Here is a 25,000-nt window from a genome sequence, read left to right as displayed (position 1 = left end):
TGTTCTGAACTGTATTTGGTTAATTGTATTTGGTTAACATTAAGCAATCTATTAATGTCAATTTGTATTATTATTTTTGTATATGTTCTGTACAGTGTTCTGTGCATGTCAACAAGTAGCATTTACTGTATCTGTTACAGAGGTGCATGGATGGCACTAAATAAGTACATTACCATTATAAAAATATCCCAAAACAGCTTGAGACCTCGAGCATATCTTCCAACAGGTTAATTGTTGTAGTTGCCTTAAAAACATAAACATCTTTACAAATTTGTTATGAGTATACTGAATTAAATAGTACCCAAACCCTAGGAAGGTCATGGATGATGGTTGACAAGGTGCCAATCAGAAGTCGAGAATAGTGGAAACCCTTCCCTAACACTCGCCTTAGTAGTCATAAAATACAGTGATTTATAAATATACAGTGGCTTGGCTGTGAAAAGGATTAGTGAAGTAACTGTGGTACCCAAACAGGACCTTCGATGGCTTCTAAATACTGAGTAATAAAACTTGACAATCTATGAATCCCCCTTTCAACCAAGTAGACTTTAAAGATTTAATGCGCTTAAGCAAGTTAGATTGCAATGCATAATTTTCCTAAATTCTGTCATGTGGTGTATTGTCGATAGCTACAAATTTTAACACTTTCTTCTTATACTGTTTCTTCTTTTTGGGAAGTTTGGTATCCTTAACCCTTCCACTGCTAAGGGGTCCTGAGGGCATTTACACCCCTATGCGCAAGCAAAAAAAATTCTAATAAATTATTTCGTCTTCTAAAAATGTTAATTTGTGTTCTCTGATCACGGGAAAAATAAAAAAAAATTGTAGGTGAAATATTTTGGGCGCAATGGACCGAGGAAGTCTGGCAAAAAGTGTGCGTTGAAGGAGCGGTTGTCAGAGCCGGTCAGCGTCACCCGCACTGATAGGTGGGAGTTGCCACAAAGATATTATCACTTAATTATTTCACTGTCTCTGATTGATTTTTTCTTAGGTTTTTTGCAGTAATATTATTCAAGTGTGTATTGTAATATATTTATATAATAAAAGTGGTGAATAATCGCTATACTCAAGAGTATGGTGTGTATATTAGTGATTCAATTATGTTCATAAAACAATAAACAAATAGTTTTGCTACTATTACACTCTATACACACGTTATATATAAGTATCTGCATGTTTTATTCACCATAACGAACCACTAAGTTGGTATTGAAAGTCGAAAAGCAACAAGGAGTGACCGCCACACACCAGCCAGCCACTTGTTGCCACTCCCTCAACAACGCCTCACTCGCCCACTTTTTCCTCCCACCATCCTATTTTATATTTTATTCACAATATACAGACATTATATATAAGAATCTACATGTTTTGTTCACTACAACTGTACAACTAAGCTGATGTAGTTAGTTCAGGCACTAAGAGTCGTCGCTACACACACAGTCAGCTGGCGGCTCCCTCACTCATTCAAGGTCACACACACTAAACTTTCTCCCCCAACAATACTGTTTGCACTGTTATTACACTATATACACACATTATATATAAGTATCTACATGTTGTATGCATTGTAACTGTACACCTAAGCTTGTACAAAGAGCATAGTGGCCAGCCTCTACACATCCAGACAAATCATGCAGACGACGTCACCTCCGTCACCCAAATGGCTCCTCCCAGTATAATCCTTTTGCTGTTATTACACTAATACACATATTATATATAAGTATCTACATTTGTGTTCACCATAGAAAACCACTGAGCTGGTATGGTGACTGCAGAAAATAACAGGTGGCCACACAGTCAGTAAACGATGCTATCTCCCTTCGTCCGTCAGCATCACTCCTCCCACAGCGCTAATTATTACAACAATCCTTCTATTATCACAACCCTGGTTATTTACATCAGAGCATTGCGGTGCTCTCACAGTCAGGAGTCATCTGTAATATTGTCATCGCTAAATAATAGCAATTATATATTTATTTTGACATTTTTCGGCGATGCTGTGGTCACAAGTTGAACAGCAATGCTGTTCGCTCATGCTGCGTGCGCCAGCTTTGGTTGCTCCAACTGTACTGTGGCTCTCACACCTGAGAATATTGCCCACGATTTTTTTTTTAAATGTCGTCTGTTTACAAGAGCCTCGAGGAAGCTAATGTGAACCCCGTTTAGCCGCGGGCCATTTCAATCGTACCTGGCACCCTATGGCGTATATATACGCCATGCGCACCGTGGGACGTGTTACTCATGGCGTATATATACGCCATGCGCAGTTTAAGGGTTTAAAGTTCATGTTGCTCCTGGTTTATAGTGTGTGACTTGAATATTGATAGTGTTACCAACATGAGATGCATGCATCTCTCCAAGAATCAAAAAGCAGCAAACACCTCATGAACTTTAAGGATGTATAAGTCATCATCAAACAAAGCAAGCATCTGAAGACTACGAAATCTGCCATCATCAGAGAACACCATTGAACAGAATCAGGGAAGATTTAGCATTGTATTGCAGTTTCACTTTAAATTGTTGCTAGAAAAAATATAAACATAGCCATGGTTAATCTATTAGTTTTCTGGCCTCGCCCCCAACTTCACCTCATCATCTTCTGTTCATAACCAGCTATTCTGTGTTTATATTATTTAAGTCCATACATTCAAAATGTCAACAACAAAGTTTTTTCTCATCTTTGTATTTGTCATCGGCACAAATACATGCTCTGAGTATGATCTTGTGCAGGTGACCAGAAGGACCTTCCTTTGGAGTAACTGAATAGCAATGCTAGTATTTAGTATACTTATTTTCTGTGGGGAGCCCCATCGGCTCCTGGAGCTATCAGCTAATGTGTGATATATTAGACCGGGGCATTAGTCTAAGGAGTTCGACCTACCGGGGACCATCTGAGGAGGTCAGGTTCTGGTTCTCTCTCTTCCCTGGCCAGGCAGGCAGGCAGGCTTCCTCCCTCCTTCCCTGCCTGCCTGCCTGCCTGCCTGGCAGGCCCCCTCCCTCCCTGCCTGCCTGGCAGGCCCCCTCCCTGCCTGCTTGCCTGGCAGGCTCCCTCCCTCCCTTCCTGCCTGGCAGGCTCCCTCCCTCCCTCCCTGCCTGGCAGGCTCCCTCCCTCCCTCCCTGCCTGGCAGGCTCCCTCCCTCCCTCCCTGCCTGGCAGGCTCCCTCCCTCCCTCCCTGCCTGGCAGGCTCCCTCCCTCCCTCCCTGCCTGGCAGGCTCCCTCCCTCCCAGGCTCCCTCCCTCCCTCCCTGCCTGGCAGGCTCCCTCCCTCCCAGGCTCCCTCCCTCCCTCCCTGCCTGGCAGGCTCCCTCCCTCCCTCCCTCCCTGCCTGGCAGGCTCCCTCCCTCCCTCCCTCCCTGCCTGGCAGGCTCCCTCCCTCCCTCCCTCCCTGCCTGGCAGGCTCCCTCCCTCCCTCCCTGCCTGGCAGGCTCCCTCCCTCCCTCCCTCCCTGCCTGGCAGGCTCCCTCCCTCCCTCCCTCCCTGCCTGGCAGGCTCCCTCCCTCCCTCCCTCCCTGCCTGGCAGGCTCCCTCCCTCCCTCCCTCCCTGCCTGGCAGGCTCCCTCCCTCCCTCCCTCCCTGCCTGGCAGGCTCCCTCCCTCCCTCCCTCCCTGCCTGGCAGGCTCCCTCCCTCCCTCCCTCCCTGCCTGGCAGGCTCCCTCCCTCCCTCCCTCCCTGCCTGGCAGGCTCCCTCCCTCCCTCCCTCCCTGCCTGGCAGGCTCCCTCCCTCCCTCCCTCCCTGCCTGGCAGGCTCCCTCCCTCCCTCCCTCCCTGCCTGGCAGGCTCCCTCCCTCCCTCCCTCCCTCCCTGCCTGGCAGGCTCCCTCCCTCCCTCCCTCCCTGCCTGGCAGGCTCCCTCCCTCCCTCCCTCCCTGCCTGGCAGGCTCCCTCCCTCCCTCCCTCCCTGCCTGGCAGGCTCCCTCCCTCCCTCCCTCCCTGCCTGGCAGGCTCCCTCCCTCCCTCCCTCCCTGCCTGGCAGGCTCCCTCCCTCCCTCCCTCCCTGCCTGGCAGGCTCCCTCCCTCCCTCCCTCCCTGCCTGGCAGGCTCCCTCCCTCCCTCCCTCCCTGCCTGGCAGGCTCCCTCCCTCCCTCCCTCCCTGCCTGGCAGGCTCCCTCCCTCCCTCCCTCCCTGCCTGGCAGGCTCCCTCCCTCCCTCCCTCCCTGCCTGGCAGGCTCCCTCCCTCCCTCCCTCCCTGCCTGGCAGGCTCCCTCCCTCCCTCCCTCCCTGCCTGGCAGGCTCCCTCCCTCCCTCCCTCCCTGCCTGGCAGGCTCCCTCCCTCCCTCCCTCCCTGCCTGGCAGGCTCCCTCCCTCCCTCCCTCCCTGCCTGGCAGGCTCCCTCCCTCCCTCCCTCCCTGCCTGGCAGGCTCCCTCCCTCCCTCCCTCCCTGCCTGGCAGGCTCCCTCCCTCCCTCCCTCCCTGCCTGGCAGGCTCCCTCCCTCCCTCCCTCCCTGCCTGGCAGGCTCCCTCCCTCCCTGCCTGGCAGGCTCCCTCCCTCCCTGCCTGGCAGGCTCCCTCCCTCCCTGCCTGGCAGGCTCCCTCCCTCCCTCCCTCCCTATTTCACCATTTTGACGAGAAATTTAAATAATTTCACTTGTGAAATTATCTTAGTACTGTAATTGTGATGAGCTGTGACATTTATGGCAAGTGGTTTACAATAAGTGTTAGGCTGGGCATTTCACTTGTTTATCTCCCAGTGGTAAAGGTTCACATTTTATATTCAGTATCACGTCAACTCTTGGTGTTGGAGAGATTTTTAGGCTTCAAATGTTGACTTGTACACCAGCATACATAGTAAAAACTCTGCCTGTATTTGTATCCGGATAAACCTCTGCTCATCTGGATTCTATGGACATTCATCTGGATGTATACATAAAACTATCTGGACGCAATTTTATCCGGATGACCCCATTATCTGGTTTAGCAGAATCTGGATAATAGAGTTCATACAGTACATAAATGATACACAGTAGTTTAATAGAGGAAGGGGTTTATATAAAATACTTTTTCTTGTTCAAATAGTATTTTTGTGTTTACCTGCTTCTTCACCTTTCAGCAGTTTGGAAAATAAGGTAAAGATTAGATATATCTTTAATAAATAACACTATTCCTTCACAGTCACCTTCCACCTTCTCAAGGAGGACGGTACTCTGGCTTTGGGAACTGCCCCAACCCACCTCCAAAGAGTGCATCAACTGAGATACTGGACACTGCGCTCAGCTCTCTGTCTACTGTAAGTGTCAGTTGGATAACAGGGTGTTAGGAAGTGTGTCTGTAAAGTGAAAAGTATGTCATTGTAAGGTGAAGCTGTGAGGTGTTTCTTGAGAAGTGTAATTACCTAGCATGTAATAATGACACGTCTTCCCAGTATTCTGTCATATGACAATTTATAACTACTGACGGTTTTGGCATCCACTACCTTCTCACTGAACTTGTTCAAATGTCTACCACTCTGTTTCCAAAAGAGAACTTTCTAATATTTTTTGGGATACCTTTATTTCCTTAGCTTGAATCAGTGACCTCTTTGTCAATTTTGTTGATTCATGTTACTGTTATGTATACAGTACAACTTGGATACAATGAACTACAATGGGGCCTCGACTTAAGATGCTAATCCGTTCCCAGAGACGGATCGTAAGTCGAAATATTGTAAGTCGAAGCGATTTTTCCTATAAGAAATAAAGGGAATTGAATTAATCCGTTCCCCACCCTCCAAAATATTAACATACAGATACATTTTATACTGAATACAATGTTTTTTTCTAACTACAATACAGTACCAAAGTTTCTCTTACCTGTATGGAGGACTCTTGATGGGGTATGGAAGATGGTGATGAGGGGGGAGGAGGAGAGTTATTAATGTTTGGAAGGGGAGTCCCCTTCCATTATCACATCAGGCAGTGATGTTTTGTCTGGGGTACTCTCCCTCCTACGCTTTGCCTGAATACCACTAGGACCTGGTTGTGGTTCAGTGCTTGTTTGTCTCACTACAAATTTGTCAAGAGACATTTGTTTTTCCCTTAGTTTTAACATTTGTCTGTAATGATGCATCGCAGTGCCATTGAATATGTTAAGGCAACGACCTACTGCAGCTTGATTTGGGTGAGTCGTTTCAGCAAAGGTTTGCAATTCTTCCCATGCTGCACACATTTTCTTAATTGTTGAGGAAGAGACATTATGTACTCTTGTTTCTGCTCTATGGTCATCCTTACATGGGTTTTCATATGTTGAGCCTTACCACTGACTTTCTTGGGACTCATGGCGTGATATATAATAATGACTTTAATGTTCAAAATGCAAAAAATCATCACAAAAGCCGAATTTCTTATAGGCGCGATCGTCACTAAGCGGGCAGCTGTAGTAAACTGAGGCAGGTTGGCCGCATGACCGGGAACCACGCACTCGGTCGACCCAAACGTGTACCAACAAATATCGGAAGTCGACGACACCATCGGATGTCGAGTTGCATTTTTTGATGAAATTTACATCATAACTTGAAATTATCGTAAGTAGGGGCAATCGTATGTCGAGGTGCCACTGTATATGGGACCAACCCCCAATTCGTTGCGGCGAGAGATTCGTTGCAACTGAAGATTGCTCCAGGGGCCCATATTTGTGAACGAAAACCGGGAAATCTCAAAATTAAATGAACCGTGTAATTTGATTTTAAATGTGCTCAGTGGCTTTTCCAAGGCCCCAACTCTTATAATATTGCATTATCTATGAAAATCGCCAAGAATGTGATTGGAGCCATATTAGCTGTGCCTGGCTGGTAGGTGGGCAGGGCAATTTGGCAGGCAGACAGGTGGGTGAGCGAGTGGGCTGGATGGATGGATGGATGGTAGGCAGATGGGTTTGATAGTTGGCAGGTGGATGGATGTGCATTCATACTCAAATACTTTGTACTCTCTCTAGGTTGATTTCACTAAGGAAATCTGTATTTTTAACCTATGATATGGTGGGCAAGTTTTACATCAGTATGTGAACTCTGTGCCAACATCCTGAGCAAATCCTCACATCCCCTGCTTCAGCGAACAAGAGTTTGTTGGATCGGGTGATAAAATCTGGCCCAGAAAGTGGAATGACCTAAGTGTAGTTACAGGATGAGAGTTATGCTTGTGGTGTCCCATCTTCCCAGTACTCTTTCTCTTTGTCGTATAACGCTTTGAAGCTACTGACGGTTTTGATCTTCACCACCACCTTACTTAGCTTTTGTGCGCTCCAACCAGAGATTCACCGAATCGAGGTTAGTTTAACCCTTAAACTGCGCATGGCGTATATATACGCCCTGAGTAACATGTCCCATGGTGCGCATGGCGTATATATACGCCATAGGGTGCCAGGCCTGATTCAAATGGCCCGCGGCTACACGGGGTTCACAGTAGCTTCCGGAGGGCTCTTGTAAACAGATGCCATTTAAAAAAAAAAATCGTGGGCAATATTCTCAGGTGTGAGAGGCACAGGCCGGCGCACGCAGCATGAGCGAACAGCATTGATGTTCAGCTTGTGACCACAGCATCGCCGAAAAATGTCAAAACAAATATATAATTGTTATTATTTAGCGATGACAATATTACAGATGACCAATGACTGTGATATAAATAACCGGGGTTGTGATAATAGCAGGATTGTTGTAATAATTAGCGCTGTGGGAGGAGTGATGCTGAGAGACGGAGGGAGACAGCATCGTTTACTGACTGTGTGGCCACCTGTTATTGTTTGCATTCACCATACCAGGTCAGTGGTTCTCTATGGTGGACACAAATGTAGATACTTATATATAATGTGTGTATTAGTGTAATAACAGCAAAAGGATTATGCTGGGAGGAGCCATATGGGTGACGGAGGTGACGTCGTCTGCACGATTTGTCTAGCTGTTTAGAGGGTGGCCACTATGCTCTTTGGGCGCACTACAAGTTTAGGTGTACAGTTACGGTGCATAAAACATGTAGATATTTATATATAATATGTGTATATAGGGTAATAACACTGCAAAAGGTATTGTTGGGGGAGAAAGTTTAGTGCGTGTGACCTTGAATGAGTGAGGGAGCCGCCAGCCGCCATCTGTGTATAGTGACGACTCTTAGTGCATGAACTAACTATATCAGCTTAGCTGTACAGTTGTGGTGAACAAAATATATACATACTTATATATAACGTCTGTATATAGTGTAATAACACCACAAATGGTATTGTTGGGGGAGAAAGTTTAGTGCGTGTGACCTTGAATGAGTGAGGGAGCCGCCATCTGTGTATAGCGACGACTCTTAGTGCCTGAACTAACTATATCAGCTTAGCTGTACAGTTGTGGTGAACAAAATATACACATACTTATATATAACGTCTGTATATAGTGTAATAACACCACAACTGGTATTGTTGGGGAAGAAAGTTTAGTGCGTGTGTTGAGGGAGTGGCAGCGAGTGTCTGGGTGTGTGTGTGTGGCGGTTAACTCCTCGTTGCTTTTCGACTCTCAATACCAACTTAGTGGTTCGTTATGGTGACCAAAACATGCCAATACTTATATATAACCTGTGTATAGAGTGTAATAGCAGCAAAACTATTTGTTTATAGTTTTATAAACATAATAATTGAATCACTAATATGCACATCATACTTTTGAGTATAGCGATTATTAACCACTTTTATTATATAAATATATTACAATACACACTATTGAATAATATTACTGCAAAAAAACTAAGAAAAAATCAATCAGAGACATTGAAACAATTAGGTAATAATATCTATCTTTGTGGCAACTCCCATCTGTCAACGTGGGTGACGCTGACCGGGTCTGACGACCGCTCTGTCAACGCCCACTTTTTGCCAGACTTCCTCGGTCAATTGCGCCCAAAATATGTCGCCTACGATTTTTTTTTTATTTGTTCCGTGCTCAGGGGACACAAATTAACATGTTTAGAAGACGAAAAAATTTTTTTGAATTTTTTTTTTTTTCTTGCGCACAGGGGTGTAAATGTCCCAAGGACCCCTGAGCAGTGTAAGGGTTAATTGAGGTACCACTGTTTAGTGATTATTTTGCCCCTCTTTTCTCCTATCTTCTCACTTTGGAATATTTAACATCTCTAACCTCTCTTCATAGCTTTTGTTTTTCAGTTCCAGAAGCCATTTAGTAGCATGTCTTTGCACCTTTTCCAGTTTATCGATGTGCTTCTTGATACATGGGCATCACACAACTGCTTGCTGCATGTTCCAATTTTAGTCTCATGAAAGTTGTGAAAAATTTCTTTAGTATTTTGCCATCCATGTTTATTTAAAAATTTTAAAAGGGATTATGAAGTTGGAAAGAATAGCATATGGTTCTCGTTCTATGTCCTTTATATGGTCCTCTGGTGACTGTTTACTATCCAGAATCACCCCTAGATATCCTTTGTCATAGTTCTTTAACACAATTGGTGGCCTGGCGGGCGACCCGCCGTGTACCTCATGGTAGACCGAGCATTGCACGTGAATTCGCTGCCACCATCACCACAAATGTTTATTCTCTTTCTAGGGGGAGTCCTGTCGGCTCCCTGGAGTTTATCCAGGCTCATGCTAATGTCAGACTTTGGCATCAGTCATGTGTATGGAGTTCTGTGGGCCTACCGAGGACCACGAGCTAGAACCTGGCCCCCTCAGAGAGGCACGGGGAGCAATGGCCTATTACAATGGCCTATTGCAATGGCAATGGCCTATAACCCCCGTGTGGTTAGAAGCGTTCTATGTCAGCCATTGACAGGGCCAGGAACCCAGAAAGGTAAGTGTCCCAAAACAAATACCTATTCTGGTGAAAATTGCTACCAAAAGCCGAACAAGTGGATAGAACTCGCCAAAAAGAAACAAGCAAATGAGCATGACGTCACACATCGCCACGCTGCTGTCTGTGCAGCGGAGGGGGAAGGGGAAGCCCCAGACCCTCGCGCCGGCTATCCACCCTTCAGTTCTAAGGCTGATGCTAGAAGCAACGGTTGTGTGCTCCAGCTCCGGTGGTTGTTTCAGCACTGTACCTAGTGTATGGTGACTGACTGCTAAGTGGTGCGTGAGCGGGAGTGATTCTTCAGTGCTCTGGCTGCATGCACCTAGGGTTTCCTTCCCTAGGTGCCCTGTAAGTACTGCCCTTGGGGCTTGGGGTTACCTTCCATAAGTTCCTTGGGTTCTGCCTCTGCTAAACCATTTACTGCTTGGTTTTCGGATGCCTTTTGTGTGCTAGGGTGTTGTCTCCCTTGTTCACCTTTGGGTGAGGGGCAGTTTTGTGTTGGTAGGGACACGGGGTACTGCGCAGCTTGTTTTCACCAATCATAGCGGCCAGCTCTGTTCTGCCCGGGTACGTTGTCCTCTTGTGGAGTTTTCTTTTTCTTTTTGTCTGCCTGGTGGGGGGGTCTGCCTTGGTTCTTGCCCCCTGTGTACCGAGTACTCTTCTTTCTTCTGGTGGTTTTCCCTGCTAGGTGAGTGTGCAAGTCCCGGGGGTTCAGTTCTTAGAGGGTTGTTTGGTATACTTGGGCGCTGGTTAGCAGTACCCTGCCTGGGATTACCTGGGTGTGAGTTACATTAAACACTTAGGACCCTGGGAATCCCCTTGGGGCGCGTGGGTCCAATGGATGTGTTCCCGGAGTCCCCGCTTGCTTCATGCGAGTTCGAGGGTTGCTCGGTCCCCTTGACTCAGGGTGATCCCTCATGGTTTTTACCTCCGTCTGCTGCCTGTGGGGTTGGTGGTACCTTCGATCCAGAGTCCTGCGAGTTTCGTTGCTTGTTTGTGACTCGGTTACCCGGTCTGATGCTGACTATGCGGATGCAGGCAGCACGGGTGTGGCACGTTAAGTTCAGGTGGTGGCAACACGCTGGGTTGTTTGCTCCCCCGGAAGCCCAGAGGCTGCCTTGTTTTTGGTTGTTGTGACGGGGCTTGGGGGTGTTGGTTGCTTCAGTTTTGTTCCTTCCTTGCCCCCTTGTCTTTCTAGTCCCCCTGTAACGGGGGGTGGGGGAAATATAGCTATCTTGTCCATTATTCCATCCCCCAGTTAACTAACGAGGCCGGGGGAAACAGCTCTCTCTAGTCCGTTATTCCGTCCTCAGTTAGCTAACTATTCTAGAGCACCTCCAGAGTTCCTAAGGCAGCCTCTCTCGTTCAACACCTTGTAACCTAGGTATTTGACTACCTAGGTGCTAAGACTACAAGGCGCCGTAACTGGATCAGCTACCCGAAACTCTAGAGAAAACTCTAGAATACAGAATCATTGCCACAAACGTATAAGAGAAAACGAAAGGAAAGAAATGAATAGTGAAGTAATTAGTGAGGGTTTGGGGTGAGAGGTAGGGAGGGGAGGAGCGAGGAGGGTCATTAGTTGAAAGTGAGAGTTTAGAGAGGGGTGGAGGGAGAGGTGTATATAGGTAGGAGAAGAGTAGATAGTAGAAGTAGAAGAGTGGATAGTAGAAGACGAAATGCTGCCACCATCCATTCATGATCATTACATACAAGACAAGGAATGGAACTTGTCTGTATCACAATATTCACCAAAGATGTTATCAAGAGATCATTATTAGTATGGTCCCATCTTTATCATGTACTCATTCTAAACCATGAAACCAGTAACCACAGAGGCTTTCTCACCTCAACTCAAAATCTCTAGGGAACAAAATAAAGTCCATTTAAATAATAAATTCAACAATTATATTTTTCATGATAAGTATCATAACTTAAGCAATCCAATTAAAATGTTAAAGATTAATATTCAAAGTGAGTCATCCTCCAAGAATCTGAGAACCCTACAACTGACTGCCCCTGATCATCACACAACACTTGTAAAACACGACCAAGTCACCTTACTGCTCAACTCACCAAGTGTGTGCCTATAGCTGGATAGAGAGGGGGGGGGGGAGTCTGCAGCTGTCAGGCAGCTTCACCCCCGTCCGACCGACAGCCTGTCTCTGCTGCTCTGCTGACTGCCGTTCTTCTCTGTCTCGTTAATGCTTAATCCTCTCGAATCGATAGTTCTCCGAGTATATATTGGGGAGCCTAGTAACTAACTCCGCCCACAAGTAGATAGCCTGAGGCACTCTACCAAGCCACTCCTTAAACGTCGGCATGTTTGAAGGCTACCAGGCTCCAATTAAGAGATTAGTAGAAGCAAGGTGAAATTCGCATGATCTGACCTCAGGTCACTTGAGGTCATTAACGCTTTGAGGTGTGAGATCTCTGGCAGACAACTGGTGCCTTCCCAAATCCCTGTCTCTGACTCATATTCTATATATGTATTAAACTAAACCAAACACTTTTACAGTGTTACACCCCCACCCTTCCTCCCTGCATCCGGATCCTTCCGTCTGTGAGTTTGGGGTCGGGGCAGGGTTTTGAGGGGTCTTGAGCCTCAGGCGGTCTCGGGTTTCCCCTTCCTGAGTAGCGAGGGAGAAATTCGAGCCTGTCCCTCCAGCTGGGTTGTGCGAGTCTGCCAGTGAGCTCCCTTCTTCAGTATCTTTCTGGCTGCTACGACCTTTTCTTTTGAGGCTGGGGCTTTGGGGGAACGGCTTGGCTCTGGTACCTGCCATGGAGGTTTCCGAGGTTGGGGAGGGCGTGATTTGAGGGGGCCTCAGGCCCCGTTGGACCCCGCCGGGTTTTCTACCCACATTGCAGGGCTTGCAGTTGCGGGGAGTGGGGTTTTTCCTTCTCCTCTCTGCATATGACTTTTTGGGTGTCGGCCCCTCCCCGGGTTTGGATCCTTGTCTCTTCGGGTTCGTTCGGTTCCGTCCTATCGGTGAGTACTTTTCTCCATTTCTACCCCCTTTTCTCTGGGGCGAGACTTCTCCATAATGGAGGGGTTATGTTCCCCTGTTATCGGGGTTTCTGTATGACTTTTGGTCTCGGGTGCGACTGTGCCTTCTGAGCCTTCGTGATATTGTTTACTTCTATGTGATCTCGAAGGTTTGGGGAGGTCTTCGATTCTTCCTGCATTATTGGAAAGTCTGTCGTTTTCCAGTGAGGCTTACCTCCAGTCCTTTTCTGTGGGGAGCCCCTTCGGCTCCTTGGAGCTCATCGAGCTAATGTATGTTATGTTGGACCGGGACATTAGCTATGGAGTTCAGACCTACCAGGGACCAGTGCCAGAACCTGGCCCCTTCAGAGAGGTTTCAGGGACCAATGGCCCTGGAAAACCCCATTGGTTGGGGGGTTTTCCTTGTCTGCCATTGACCGGGATTAGGCACCCAGAAAGGTAGGCATAACAAAACAAACCCCACATGGTAAGAAACTAAAACAAAAACCGAAGAGGGGTAGAAACTCCCTACAATCCCAAGGAAACAATCAAACGAGCAATTATCACAATTTACTGTCGTGCCAGTTGTCCGCGCAGCCTCCCCCTCCCCGGACCTCACCGCGCCGGCTGCCTTCAGTTCATAAGCTAGTGTCAACCGGGATAGATGCTTCTCTGGCCTCAAATTCCTGGGCGGTGTTTGCCTTGTGTGGCGTTCTCTGCTGTGTGGTGGCCAGGAGTACCTCATCAGTGGCGGTGCTGCATGCCCTTGGGGGCTTTCTTCCCTAGGCGCCCTGAGTACTGCCCCTGCGTGTCAGGGTTATCTTCCTTGGGGCGTTCGGGAACTGCTCCCATAGGGGTTCTTGCTGCTCGGCATTTGCCTCGCTCTTGGGGCCAGCTGGGGCTTGGGGTCCTTGTTTGGTCTTGGGTAGGGAGTGGTGTTGTGCTGGTTAAGGCGTTGTGGTGTTGCCACCTAAGCGGCGACCGGTTCCTGTTGCCTCGGGGGACGGTGTACTTTTGCGGGGTTTTTCTTTTGTTTTATTTTTGTTTGCCTGGTGGATTGGTGGAGGTTCTGCCTCGTGGGTCTATAGTTCCCCTGATATTGTTTTGGTGGCCCTCTAATAGGCCTCCCATGCTTGTACACCTCCCAGGGGTTTTCAGTGTTATCATCTACCCCTTGTTTTGTTTGGGTTTCTTAACCGGTTAGCAACACCTTGCGCGGACTTCGCGTAGTTGTTATCCTACGGGCCCTGGAAACCCGTTGGGGCTCGGTGGATCCATGGATGCATCTCCCAAGTTCCAGCCTGCTTTTTGCGGGTTTGAAGGTTGCAGTGTGCCCTTGTCTCAGGGTGACAGTCACCTGTTTTGCCTCCGTCATGCTGCCTGTTGGGTCAACGACACCTTTGACCCGGAGTCTTGCGAGTCGTGTTCTCTGCTTGTGTTCCCAGTTTTACTCTGAGGATGTTCCTGTTAGGGGTACAGGCATCATCAGCGTTGCATGTTAGGTTAGGGTTACTGCAACGCGCTAGGTTAGTTTCCCACCCGGATGCCCCGAGGCTGCCCCGTTTTGGTTTCAGGGACCCTGACCAGGGGGCATTAGTCACTTTGGCTCCTGCCGTGCTCCCTGGTCATTCCCCTGTGGTTCTTCCTGCACCTCCCCCCATGTGTCCGGCTCCAAAACGTCTGAGGGTTTCGGCCTCGGCACAGGGTTTAGTGCTGAGGCACAGGGTCTTACCCCCCCCCTTCCCTGTATGAGTATGCTTTGGGTTCGGTTCTGGGCTCCTTTGGGTACCTCGGCTCCGTCTTTCCAGAGGTTTTTTACTTCCCGTATCTCTGTGAAGGTGGCTTGGGAAGCTCTTGCTGCATACCTCTTGTGAAACCCGGGTTATGCCTCTGCAATGGATCCGTCCTCATTTGAGTTTAGTTCTTCCCATTTTTGGTCCGTTTGGAGGTTCCAGAGTCTTCTTGGCTGGCAGACTGCCCTTTCTTTTCGTTTGGGGATGTGGTTTGGGTTCTGTCGGACCCACATGCTTGATTGGCGGAGAACTTCTACTTTTATGTAGGTTTACCTGGGGGGCGAGTTTGAGCACCTTAATGCGTGCTTGTTCGCTTCGTGCTTTCTCGGGATGTTGGCCTTTTCTAGCTTCACGTGCAGGTTCCTCTTCTTTCGGCTACGTTAATTGCGGAGGATTTGCGCTCCCGTGGGCATTTGCCTTCGGTCTTACGTTTCTTTTCCCTTCTCGAGCTGTCTTCTGCCTGGCTTGAGGAGGATGTGGGAGCGTTGAGTGAAGGGCCTTTGTCTGGGGCGCTGACTTCGGCAACTACGGCGTCGGCTGCACTGTTGAAGCTCTTTGCGCCCATCCTGAAGGAAAGGGTGTCTCTGTTTTTTGCTTCTCACCTCGCGTGCCATCAGGCTGTGCTTGCCCTCTCTTTGGAATTCGCTTAGGTCCTGGCTCTTAGGTTCTCATCTCCATTTTGTCCTTTGCTGTTTGCAGAGACTGCGGTCTCTCAGTTTCTGCAAATGACTTCGTCTAGTTGTTGTCCTATGGCGGACTTGTTGATTCTCCGAGGAGGTCGTTCTCGGCAGTTTCGGAGGGGGTCGTGCAAGGGTTTCGAGTTCCGCTGGTCGAGGTGGGCCATTGGTGCCAGTTTCTGAGCCATTGTTCCCTTCGTGGCCAGCTTCGTCTGGTCGGCGCAGTGATTGCTCTGCTCGATGTTTGGGTTCTTGTAAGGGGCGTCGGCCCTTTCGCGGTTCGCCCCATTGATGGGGCGATGGGGGGGAGGCTCGCTCTGTTTGCCCACGCTTGGTCCCACTATTTGTGGGCCTTTTTGGTTGTGTCATCCGGCCTGCGGTGGCGTTGGGCGACTCGTCTTCCTTTGGGGAGTTCGGGGCTAACAGGGCAGGTTTCTTCTCCTGCGCTTCATCAAGTCATCTTGGAATGGGTGCGCTTGGGCGTGGTCAAAACGACTCTGTCCCTCAGGTGGGTTTCCCGCCTGTTTCCAGGTTCAAAACGGGACTGTGCGGATCTGAGGTTCATTCTGGTCTTGTCCCGTCTGAACCCTGGATTCCTTGCCCCTCCTCATGTGCATGCCAAGCAGGGGCGCACTGCCACGTGCTTGCCAAGCAGGGGCGCACTGCCACGTGCTTGCCAAGCAGGGGCGCCCTGCCACGTGCATGCCAAGCAGGGGTGCCCTGCCACGTGCATGCCAAGCAGGGGCGCCCTGCCACGTGCATGCCAAGCAGGGGCGCCCTGCCACGTGCATGCCAAGCAGGGGCGCCCTGCCACGTGCATGCCAAGCAGGGGCGCCCTGCCACGTGCATGCCAAGCAGGGGCGCCCTGCCACGTGCATGCCAAGCAGGGGCGCCCTGCCACGTGCATGCCAAGCAGGGGCGCCCTGCCACGTGCATGCCAAGCAGGGGCGCCCTGCCACGTGCTTGGCAAGCAGGGGCGCACTGCCACGTGCTTGCCAAGCGGGAGCGCATTGCCACGTGCTTGGCAAGCAGGGGCGCACTGCCACGTGCTTGGCAAGCAGGGGCGCACTGCCACGTGCTTGGCAAGCAGGGGCGCACTGCCACGTGCTTGGCAAGCAGGGGCGCACTGCCACGTGCTTGGCAAGCAGGGGCGCACTGCCACGTGCTTGGCAAGCAGGGGCGCACTGCCACGTGCTTGCCAAGCAGGGGCGCACTGCCACTTGCTTGCCAAGCAGGGGCGCACTGCCACGTGCTTGGCAAGCAGGGGCGCACTGCCACGTGCTTGGCAAGCAGGGGCGCACTGCCACGTGCTTGCCAAGCAGGGGCGCACTGCCACGTGCTTGCCAAGCAGGGGCGCACTGCCACGTGCTTGCCAAGCAGGGGCGCACTGCCACGTGCTTGGCAAGCAGGGGCGCACTGCCACGTGCTTGCCAAGCAGGGAGAAGGGGGGAACATTTGGCAAGTGTTGTGGCTTGGTAAATGCACTCCAGTGCTCCCTCACTTTGCTGGATTTATTTGTGTAAATTATTAGAGAGTGCTAGCTAATATCTGAAATTACTAGTTACTAAAAGTTAATACAGAAATATTGCAAGCCATATTTATTAGTGTGTATAATGGTATAGAACTTGGCCATAAAGTTTTTATTTTGTAATAATCAAAAGTAGGTGAACTTGCTGGTATGTAAGTGTTAAGCATTCATTAAAGCATACATTAAATATACCATTACTGACAGTGTACACATTTCAGGGCTGGTCATTGCTGTCACTGGGTGCTACTAAAATTGCTGGAAAAGCTGTGGAATACAGTAGTATAGCTACAGAGAAAGCTACAGAGTATAGCCACACCATCACAGATAAGGTAAACTATTTTTGCAAATACAGTACTTTTATTTGGCTGCAATTTTTTTTAACAGAAAGCAAGGTTTTTTCTGGGGGGAGCCCCGTCGGCTCCCCGGAGCTATCCAGGCTGACTGAATATGTATAACTTTCTGGCATCAAAGTGCTTGGAGTTCTTGCCTGGTTGATACCTGGTTGATGGGGTTCTGGGAGTTCTTCTACTCCCCAAGCCCGGCCCGAGGCCAGGCTTGACTTGTGAGAGTTTGGTCCACCAGGCTGTTGCTTGGAGCGGCCCGCAGGCCCACATACCCACCACAGCCCGGTTGGTCCGGCACTCCTTGGAGGAATAAATCTAGTTTCCTCATGAAAATGTCCACAGTTGTTCCAGCAATATTTCTTATGCTTGCTGGGAGGACGTTGAACAACCGCGGATACTTGCCTACCGGGGACCACGAGCCAGAACCTGGCCCCCTCAGAGAGGCACGAGGAGCAATGGCCTATAGAAACCCCTTTGTGGTTGGGAGCATTCTGTCTGCCATCGACTGGGATAGGCACCCAGAAAGGTTGGTGCCTCAAAACAAACCCCTATTCTGGTGAAAATATTGAAACTGAAAGCTGAACGAGTGGACAGAACTCCCCAAACAAAAGTATCAAACTAGCATGACGTCGTCATGTCACCGCGCCACCGTCTGCGCAACTCCCCCTCCCTGGGAGGGGGAAGGGAAAGCCCCAGACCCTCCACGCCGGCGATCCAACTGGCAGTTCTTGGTTGATAGAATTACTGGCCGGTCGAGTGCTTCTGGCTCTGGTTTTTGTTTCAGTTCTGTGCTTTGTGGTGTGGACTGTCTCTTTCGGTGGGGTGTGAGCCTGGAGTGAGATTCCACAGTACTCGGGCTGCATGTGCCTAGGGCTATCTTCCCTATGTGCCCTGTAAGTACTGCCCTTGGGGCTGGGGCCACCTTCCACAAGTCTCCTTGGATTCTACCTCCACTGTGTCCTTTATTGCTCGGTACTGGGCCGCCCTTATAGTCGACTGGGGTTTTGTTGCCCTGGTTTGTCTCTGGGTAGGTGGTAGTTTTCGTCACTGGTAGGGGCGTGGGGTACCGCACAGCTAGTTTTCACCAATATCAGCGGCCGGCTCTGTTCTGCCTGGGTACGTTGTCCTCTCTAGAGGTTTTTCTTTTGTTTTTGTTTTTGCCTGGTGGGGGGGTCTGCCTTTATGGTCCCCTTTTACTGTTCTAGGTGTTTTTATTTCGGTATTTTCTGTTAGTGATACTCCCCGCTTGGCCCCCGTGAGTGGACACGTCCCGGGGGTTCAACTTTTAGAAGTTTGTTTGGTAGACTTGGGCGCCGGTTCGTAGTACCCTGCTTGGGTTTCCCTTAGTGTGTACCCAAGGCTAAGGGTCCTGGGAAACCCCATGGGGGCTCCGTGGTCCAATGGGTGTGTCCCCGGAGTCCCCCCCTCTTGTCCTGAGAGTTTGACGGTTGTTCTGTCCCCTTGTCTCAGGGTGACACTCGCTGGTTGTGCCTCCGCCATGCTGCCTGTTGGGTCATTGTTTATGACCTGGAGTCATGCGACGGGTGTTGTCGGTACGTGCTCTCGTTCACCCTGACCACTGGTCATGATAATTGGGTGCAGGCAGCTGCGGTGTTGCTTGCTAGGTGTGGGTTGCTGCAACCCTCTTGGTTGTATGTGTCCCCGGATGCTCCGAGGCTGCCCCGTTTTGGTTGTTGGGGTCCGGACGTGGGGGTGGGGGTCGCTTCAGCTCTGGCTCCTTCTGTTCTGCACACTTCCTCCCTTGCTTCCGGCTTCGAACTGTAGGCGGGTTTCGGGGTTGGAGCAGGCTCTGGTTTGAGATTCGGGCGGTCTCGGGGGATTTCCTCTTCCGGGGAGGTGGCTGAGGCATTCGAGTCGGTTTCTCCAGCCTTGCTGTATGGGTCTGACCAGTGGGCTCCCTTCCTTAGTGTTTGTACGGCTGCCCCGGCTTTTCCTTGTCAAGCTGAGGTTTTGTGGGTGCGGCTCGGCCCCGGGTCTTGCCGTAGAGGTTTCGGGGGTTGGGGAGGGGTTGCCTGGGGGAAGTCTCGGCCCCGTTGCCCCTCCTTAGATTTTTATACCCATGGTGAGGGGCTGGCAGTTCCTCAGAGTGGGGTTGTTCCTTCCCCCTCTGTGTTCCTGTTGGTTTCGGGTATACCACCCTCCCTGGGTTCGGTTCCTTGTCCCTTTGGGTTCGTCGGTCCCATCATTATTGGGGATGTGTTTCGCCCCCTTTTCCTTACCTTTTTCGCGCTTACGTCGCAATACTGTTTCCTTCATATCGGGGACCCTGCGTGTCCTTTGATCAGGGGTTTCTTTTTGTCCATATGTCCCTTCGTTTGCTTGTGCTTGCTTGTTGTGGTTCTCGTTGGTTCGCACATCTCTTCGTACCTTCCAATATTATTGGAACGTCTGTTGACTTCCGATGTGGTTTCCCTCTGGTCTTTTGTCGGCCTCGTTGGTTACCTTCCGTCCTCTTTCATTTCGGTTTTGCCTTGTTTTGTTTACGCGTCGTCGCTACTTCCAGATTCGGCGTTCCTCGTCTCGTTTTGTACGCCTTCCTGGTGTTTGTACGATGTGTCTGTACGTTGTGTATGTAAGATATGTGTCCGCCTGGTGTACGAGCCACGCCACCCGGAGGACGGGTGGTGCGTTTTGTACCTCGCGTGCTGGGGCCGGGGTGTGCGTTTTTTTTATGGGCGGTATGCTCGTGTGTTCACGTCGTTTCTCAAGGTTTTCTACGGCTTCTTGCTCGTTTTCTTCCTTCAGTCGTAGCCCTCTGGATGCTGGGGGTGTTTTGGGTTTTTATATATGGGGGGCGTCACCTCGTTTTTCCTCTGCTTCCTGGTGTGGGATGGCTCAGAGTGGCGCCGCCTCCTCCCCCTCTGTACTGCTCGTCGTCTTCTGCTGGGCACGCGCCTCTGGACATATTTTACCTTAGACTTCCAGCTTTTATTCAGGTAACGGTACATACAATGCCTACTGCCTCTAGTATACATGGCTTTCGTGCACACCACTAGCAATGCTCCTGGTATGTTACTTGGCTTGCCTGTGTTGTGGTACGGTTGTGTGTCTGCTCTGCAGGTGTGATTGTCATGTCTGGCACCTTAGTCGGCCAAGTGCTGGTTCTCGACTTTTGGTGGGGTGCTTGCCTAGTTGTGCTTGCAGGGGTTGAGCTCTGGCTCTTTGGCCCCGTCTCTCTCCTGTCGGTCGACGGTTGTGCTGTTTCCTGAGCCTCCAAGGCTCTGTCTTATCTACGTTTGCTCCTGTGGGTGGAGACTGCCTTCACCACGTAGCTTCCTAGTGCTTTCCGCTTCCTATCTCCACTGACATTGATCAGGTTCTTGTTCATGTCTGTGGCTCCTTTGGGTACTCGGCTTCCTCCTGTGTCCCCTTGTGCATACGAACATTAGGACATACGAACAGAGAAACTGCAGAGGGTCTGTTGGCCTATACGAGGCAGCTCCTATTTGTTGCCACCCAGTCCCACTCATGTACATGTCCAGCCCGCGCTTGACACGGTCATGGGGCCCCACCTCCACCACGTTGCATGGTGGTTGGTTCCGCAAATTAACAGACCGGTTACCATCCCAGTATTTCCTTGGGTCTTTCCTAGATCTACACTTCTCCAATTTATACCCCTTGTTTCGTGTACAAAACGTGCCACATGGGTGGCGTGTGCCACCCTTGGTCACTGCTCCATCCTTGTTTACTCTCTTTCCCGCTTGGCGGGGTTGCGTCGATGGCTTCTAACAGGGGTGTTTGGTGTGGTGGTGTTTGGTCATCTTCTGTGTGTCTTCAGTAACTTTCCTTTGTCCATGTATCTTGTTCTTTGTTGTCCTGTGGGGCTCTGCTCTGCATGTCGGTGCTTTTGGTTTCGTTGTCAGCACCTGGGTTTTTTCCCTATCTGGACACTCATTCCTTGCCTATCTTCGGTGCCTGGCTGCACCCTGCTGTTCATGAGGTCCCTCGGGTATGTACGCCCTCCACTGCACATTTTGTGGTTAGTCGTGTGCATTGCTTCCTGGCCGCTCCTTGGTCCATATTCGGGGTTTTCCTTGCCACTTTCCGTTTTTCCTCCTCCTATGCGCCGCTTGTCTGTATATCTGGGTCAGTGTTTCTTGATTATCCTGATGGGTGCTCAGGTGGGCCTCTGTCCATGTTCAGTTCCCTGCTTTTGGATTTATCGGGTGTTCCGTTTTGGTACCTAGTTTCTACGATTTTTCTTTGACTTACTGCAGGCTTCGGTGTTGCACTGTCTGTGGGGGGTTGTGGACTTTTGGTCCGCCACTCCTGCCTTACTGGTTCCTTTCCTTGGAACCGGTAGCCGGGTTCCGGTCCTGGCTCTGGTGTTTCTTTGTTCCTTTTCCAGAACGGGTGTGTTTGCTTTCCTGCGGTTCACGTTCTGCTTAGTTCTCCTCTTGGATGCCTCGGGGACATGTGCATCATTCTTCCCTGCTGGAGCTGGTTATGTTGCTCCTTTGGGTTGCGGGGGTCGCTGTTTCTCGACTCGTATTTTGCGCTTTCGTTCGTGGTGCTTGTTTCTCGTCGTTTGTGTCGGCACTGGTGGGTTCGTTGTTGGTCTCCCACCTGCGTGTTTCGTCTCGGGAGTGGTGTGTGGTTTTCCTGGTGGTCCTTCCTATCACTGCGAAGGGTCCTTCGGTCTATGATAGGGTTGGCTTGTCTTCCCTTCGGGGTTGTTCAGGGACCGTTGTCTGGGACCGTGTCCTGTCACCTTGTATTGGGTGGTGCTGGCAGTGCCGCTCCTGTTTGCGTTCAGTGTTGAGGTTCCTTCTGCTTCGTTTTGCTTGCTGTACTGGGCATTGTTTCACTTCTGGCCTGCTCTTGAGTTCTGGTGTCGTCCTGGTCATTGGCCTGGGTGGTCTATTTTCTTCTCGTTTTGGTCTTTGGGTTGCTGCTTGGTTGGTCGGGCCGGGGGGGAGGGGGGTGCTTCCTTTGTTGTTCGGTTGCGTTTTTTTTTTTTTTTTTTTTTTTTTTTTGCAGTTCTCTGTGTGTCTTGGCCTCTGGGGTCGTGGATGCGTTTTGGTTGTTCGCATTCCCTTCTTCCCTCGTTCCTGTTCGGGGGTTTGTGTCTGCAGGGTCTTTGTTTCGTCTGTGGTCTTGATTTTTTAGGTTAGGGCGCGTGACGTCCGCATCCCAGATCCTTCCTTATTGTCCTTATCTGTGGTGAGGTAGCTCTGGGGAGCCAGCGAGGCTCCCCCCAGAAAACCAGCATTGAATGTAATGAAACGCCATTTTCTGGGTGAGTTCCGGAGGCTCCCCGGCATCCCTCCCTCCCTCTGGTCAGCGGCATTTTTCACATATTTTGACATCCAGCCTAAGAACTGCCAGTTGGATCGGTGGCATTGAGCGTCTGGGGCTTCCTCTTTCCCCCTCCCGGGGAGGAGGGGGGGGGGGTTTGCGCAGACGGTGGCGCGGCGACGTGATGACGTCATGCTAGTTTGATACTTTTGTTTGGGAGTTCGGTCCACTTGTTCGGCTTTCGGTAGCAATATTTTCACCAGAATTTGTGAAAATAATTCACAATAGTTTTTCACAATCGACTTGAGAATGGTCTTGACGGACTGAAACGTCGTCGTCCCTTCACCTTCTAGTGTGTTGTCTGGTCAACAGAATTGGGGTTTGTTTTGGGGCGCCTACCTTTCTGGGTGCCTATCCCGGTCGATGGCAGACACAGAATGCTCCCGACCACAAGGGGGTTTCTATAGGCCATTGCTCCTCGTGCCTCTCTGAGGGGGCCAGGTTCTGGCTCGTGGTCCCTGGTAGGCAGGAACTCCTAGCACTTTGACTGATGCCAGAAAGTTATACATATCCATTCAGCCTGGATAGCTCCGGGAAGCCTCTGGGACTCGCCCAGAAAATGGCGTTTCATTACATTCAACGCTGGTTTTTTGAACATGGTTTTATCTAAATTAATTTTTTGGATTAATTCTTTTTTTTTAACTATCTTTGATGCTGGAAATCTAAAATATATTTATCGATTGGATGCAAATGGTTTTAAAACCTCTACAACCTATTGCTTGGCTCATTGATGTTAGTGGATACTATATACCAGTGCTTATTTTGTAAAACTGTGATCTCCAAGTTGCTTCAAAAGTCTTGGGTAAATATTCATCATATTTCAGTGTTATAAAACAATCAATCTGAAATTCCGCCTTTCCTCCAGTTGGATAAAGGTTCATGAAGGTATGTGGTTAGATATACTTTATAACAGCATGTTAAAAGTGGTATAGAAGAATAATTGTTATACATGCATTTGATAATGTGCCTATGCTTTTATCTTGCTTTGCTGCCATATTTTGTTGTACAGTAACTAAGGTCAATCATATCCAACACAATGTTTGGTATCATTAGAGCATTGTGATCTGTAGAGTTATAGTATATTCTTTTAAATGTCGTCTATTAGGATCTCATTTATTAAACTTTACTGTACTTTATGTATTTTATTTTGTATTATAGATAGCTCGTAATTCCTTGTAATAGCTCATCTCTTCAAAGCAGTCAACCACTGTCAAGTATTAAATGGCATTTGAAAGATTATTTGAAGCATCTTCCAAGCCTTTCCAAGTTTGTGATTTGACTGGCATTTGATTTGACGGCTAATTGCCATCCTATGTCAGACTTGTTAGTCGTCCGGGGCAGGGGGGGGGCCTTCCAGGAAGGGTTCGGGGTTCTTCCTGTTGTGGTAGGCCAGTGGTGCCAGATTCAGGTCAGGTGCAGCCTTCGTTTCCGTCTTTTTCTGGTCGGCGTGGGGATCGCCCTGTGCGCCACTTAGGGTCTCGTAAGGTGTGCCAGTCCTTTTGCAGTTTGTCCCGTTGACAGGGCGATGGGAGGGAGGCTCGCACTCTTTGCTCGCGCCTGGTCCCATGATTTGTGGGCATTTCAGGTCGTTTCGTGCGGCATGTGGTGGCTCCTCCTTCAGGGGGTTCGGGGCTGGCGGGGCAGGCCTCTTTCTTCTCTTGCTCTCTGTCCAGTCATCTCGGAGTGGGTTCGCTTTGGGGTGGTCGAAACGACCTCATCTCTCAGGTGGGTTTCCTGCCTGTTTCCGTTCCCGAAATGGAACTATGCAGATCTCCGGTTCATTCTGGACCTGTCCTGTCTGACCCTTTGGTTTTATTCCCCTCCTTTTGGATGACTACTCTGTCCCAGGTTTGTATTTTGTTGGAGCCAGGCACTTGGATGGTGTTCCTAGACCTTAAGGAAGTGCATTGGCACATCCCGATTCATCTGAGTTTCAGGGACTGGCTCAGTTTTGTTGTGGGGCGTCAAGGTTACCGCTTTCGTTGTCTCCCGTTCGGGTTGAATCTGGCACCTCGCGTTTTCACACGCCATATGCGGGTCATGGTGGCCTGTCTGCGTCTGTTAGTATTCGGGTTTTGGCCTACCTTGATGATTGGCTGGTTTGGGCTCACAGCCAGTCCGCGTGTCTGCTCGCCTGGGATTTGGGTCTTTCCCAGCTCGTCGGGTTCGGGTTTCTGGTGAACTGGTGGAAGTCCCCTCTGCTTCCCTCACAGGTTCGGTCTTGGCTGGGTCTTGTGTAGGACGCTCGGACTGCTTCCTTGTCTCTTCCTCTGGTGGCTCTGCTTTGCCTGCGTTCCCAACTTAGTCTGTTCCTGAGGGGGCTCCCGGGTCATGCGGTGGTTGCTCGAGGGTTTGTGTGGGAGCCTGAACTTTGCCATGATGGTCTACCCGCTGAGTCGAGTGTGACTTCGTCGGCTGTTCTGGTTCCTTCGGGGACGTCCCTTCCGCCTCTCTCGCAACTGCTGGGTTCGGCCTCCGGGGGCTTAGCTTCTTGAGGTTATCTTGAGATGATTTCGGGGCTTTTTAGTGTCCCCGCGGCCCGGTCCTCGACCAGACCTCCACCCCCAGGAAGCAGCCCGTGACAGCTGACTAACTCCCAGGTACCT

General features: G+C 50.0%; 1 protein-coding gene across 5 annotated transcripts in view; it reads left to right on the top strand.

The window, feature by feature from the left end:
* Positions 1–25,000, top strand: part of LOC123765134 (ADP-ribosylation factor GTPase-activating protein 1) — a 136,448-nt gene that overhangs the window by 36,309 nt on the left and 75,139 nt on the right. For 3 of the 5 annotated variants that reach the window (XM_069333205.1, XM_069333202.1, XM_069333203.1), the window contains exons 6-7: positions 5,109–5,223; positions 16,950–17,060. In XM_069333205.1, the coding sequence (XP_069189306.1) occupies positions 5,109–5,223; positions 16,950–17,060 (226 nt within the window). The remainder of the gene's footprint in view (positions 1–5,108; positions 5,224–16,949; positions 17,061–25,000) is intronic. The other 2 variants (XM_069333206.1, XM_069333204.1) reach the window with 1 other exon arrangement.

This window comes from Procambarus clarkii, chromosome 29 (assembly GCF_040958095.1).
Source record: "Procambarus clarkii isolate CNS0578487 chromosome 29, FALCON_Pclarkii_2.0, whole genome shotgun sequence".
In the NCBI taxonomy this organism is placed as follows: Eukaryota; Metazoa; Arthropoda; class Malacostraca; order Decapoda; family Cambaridae; genus Procambarus; species Procambarus clarkii.
The sequence above is the reverse complement of the archived record's forward strand: the minus strand, read 5'-3'. Positions and strand labels throughout refer to the sequence as shown.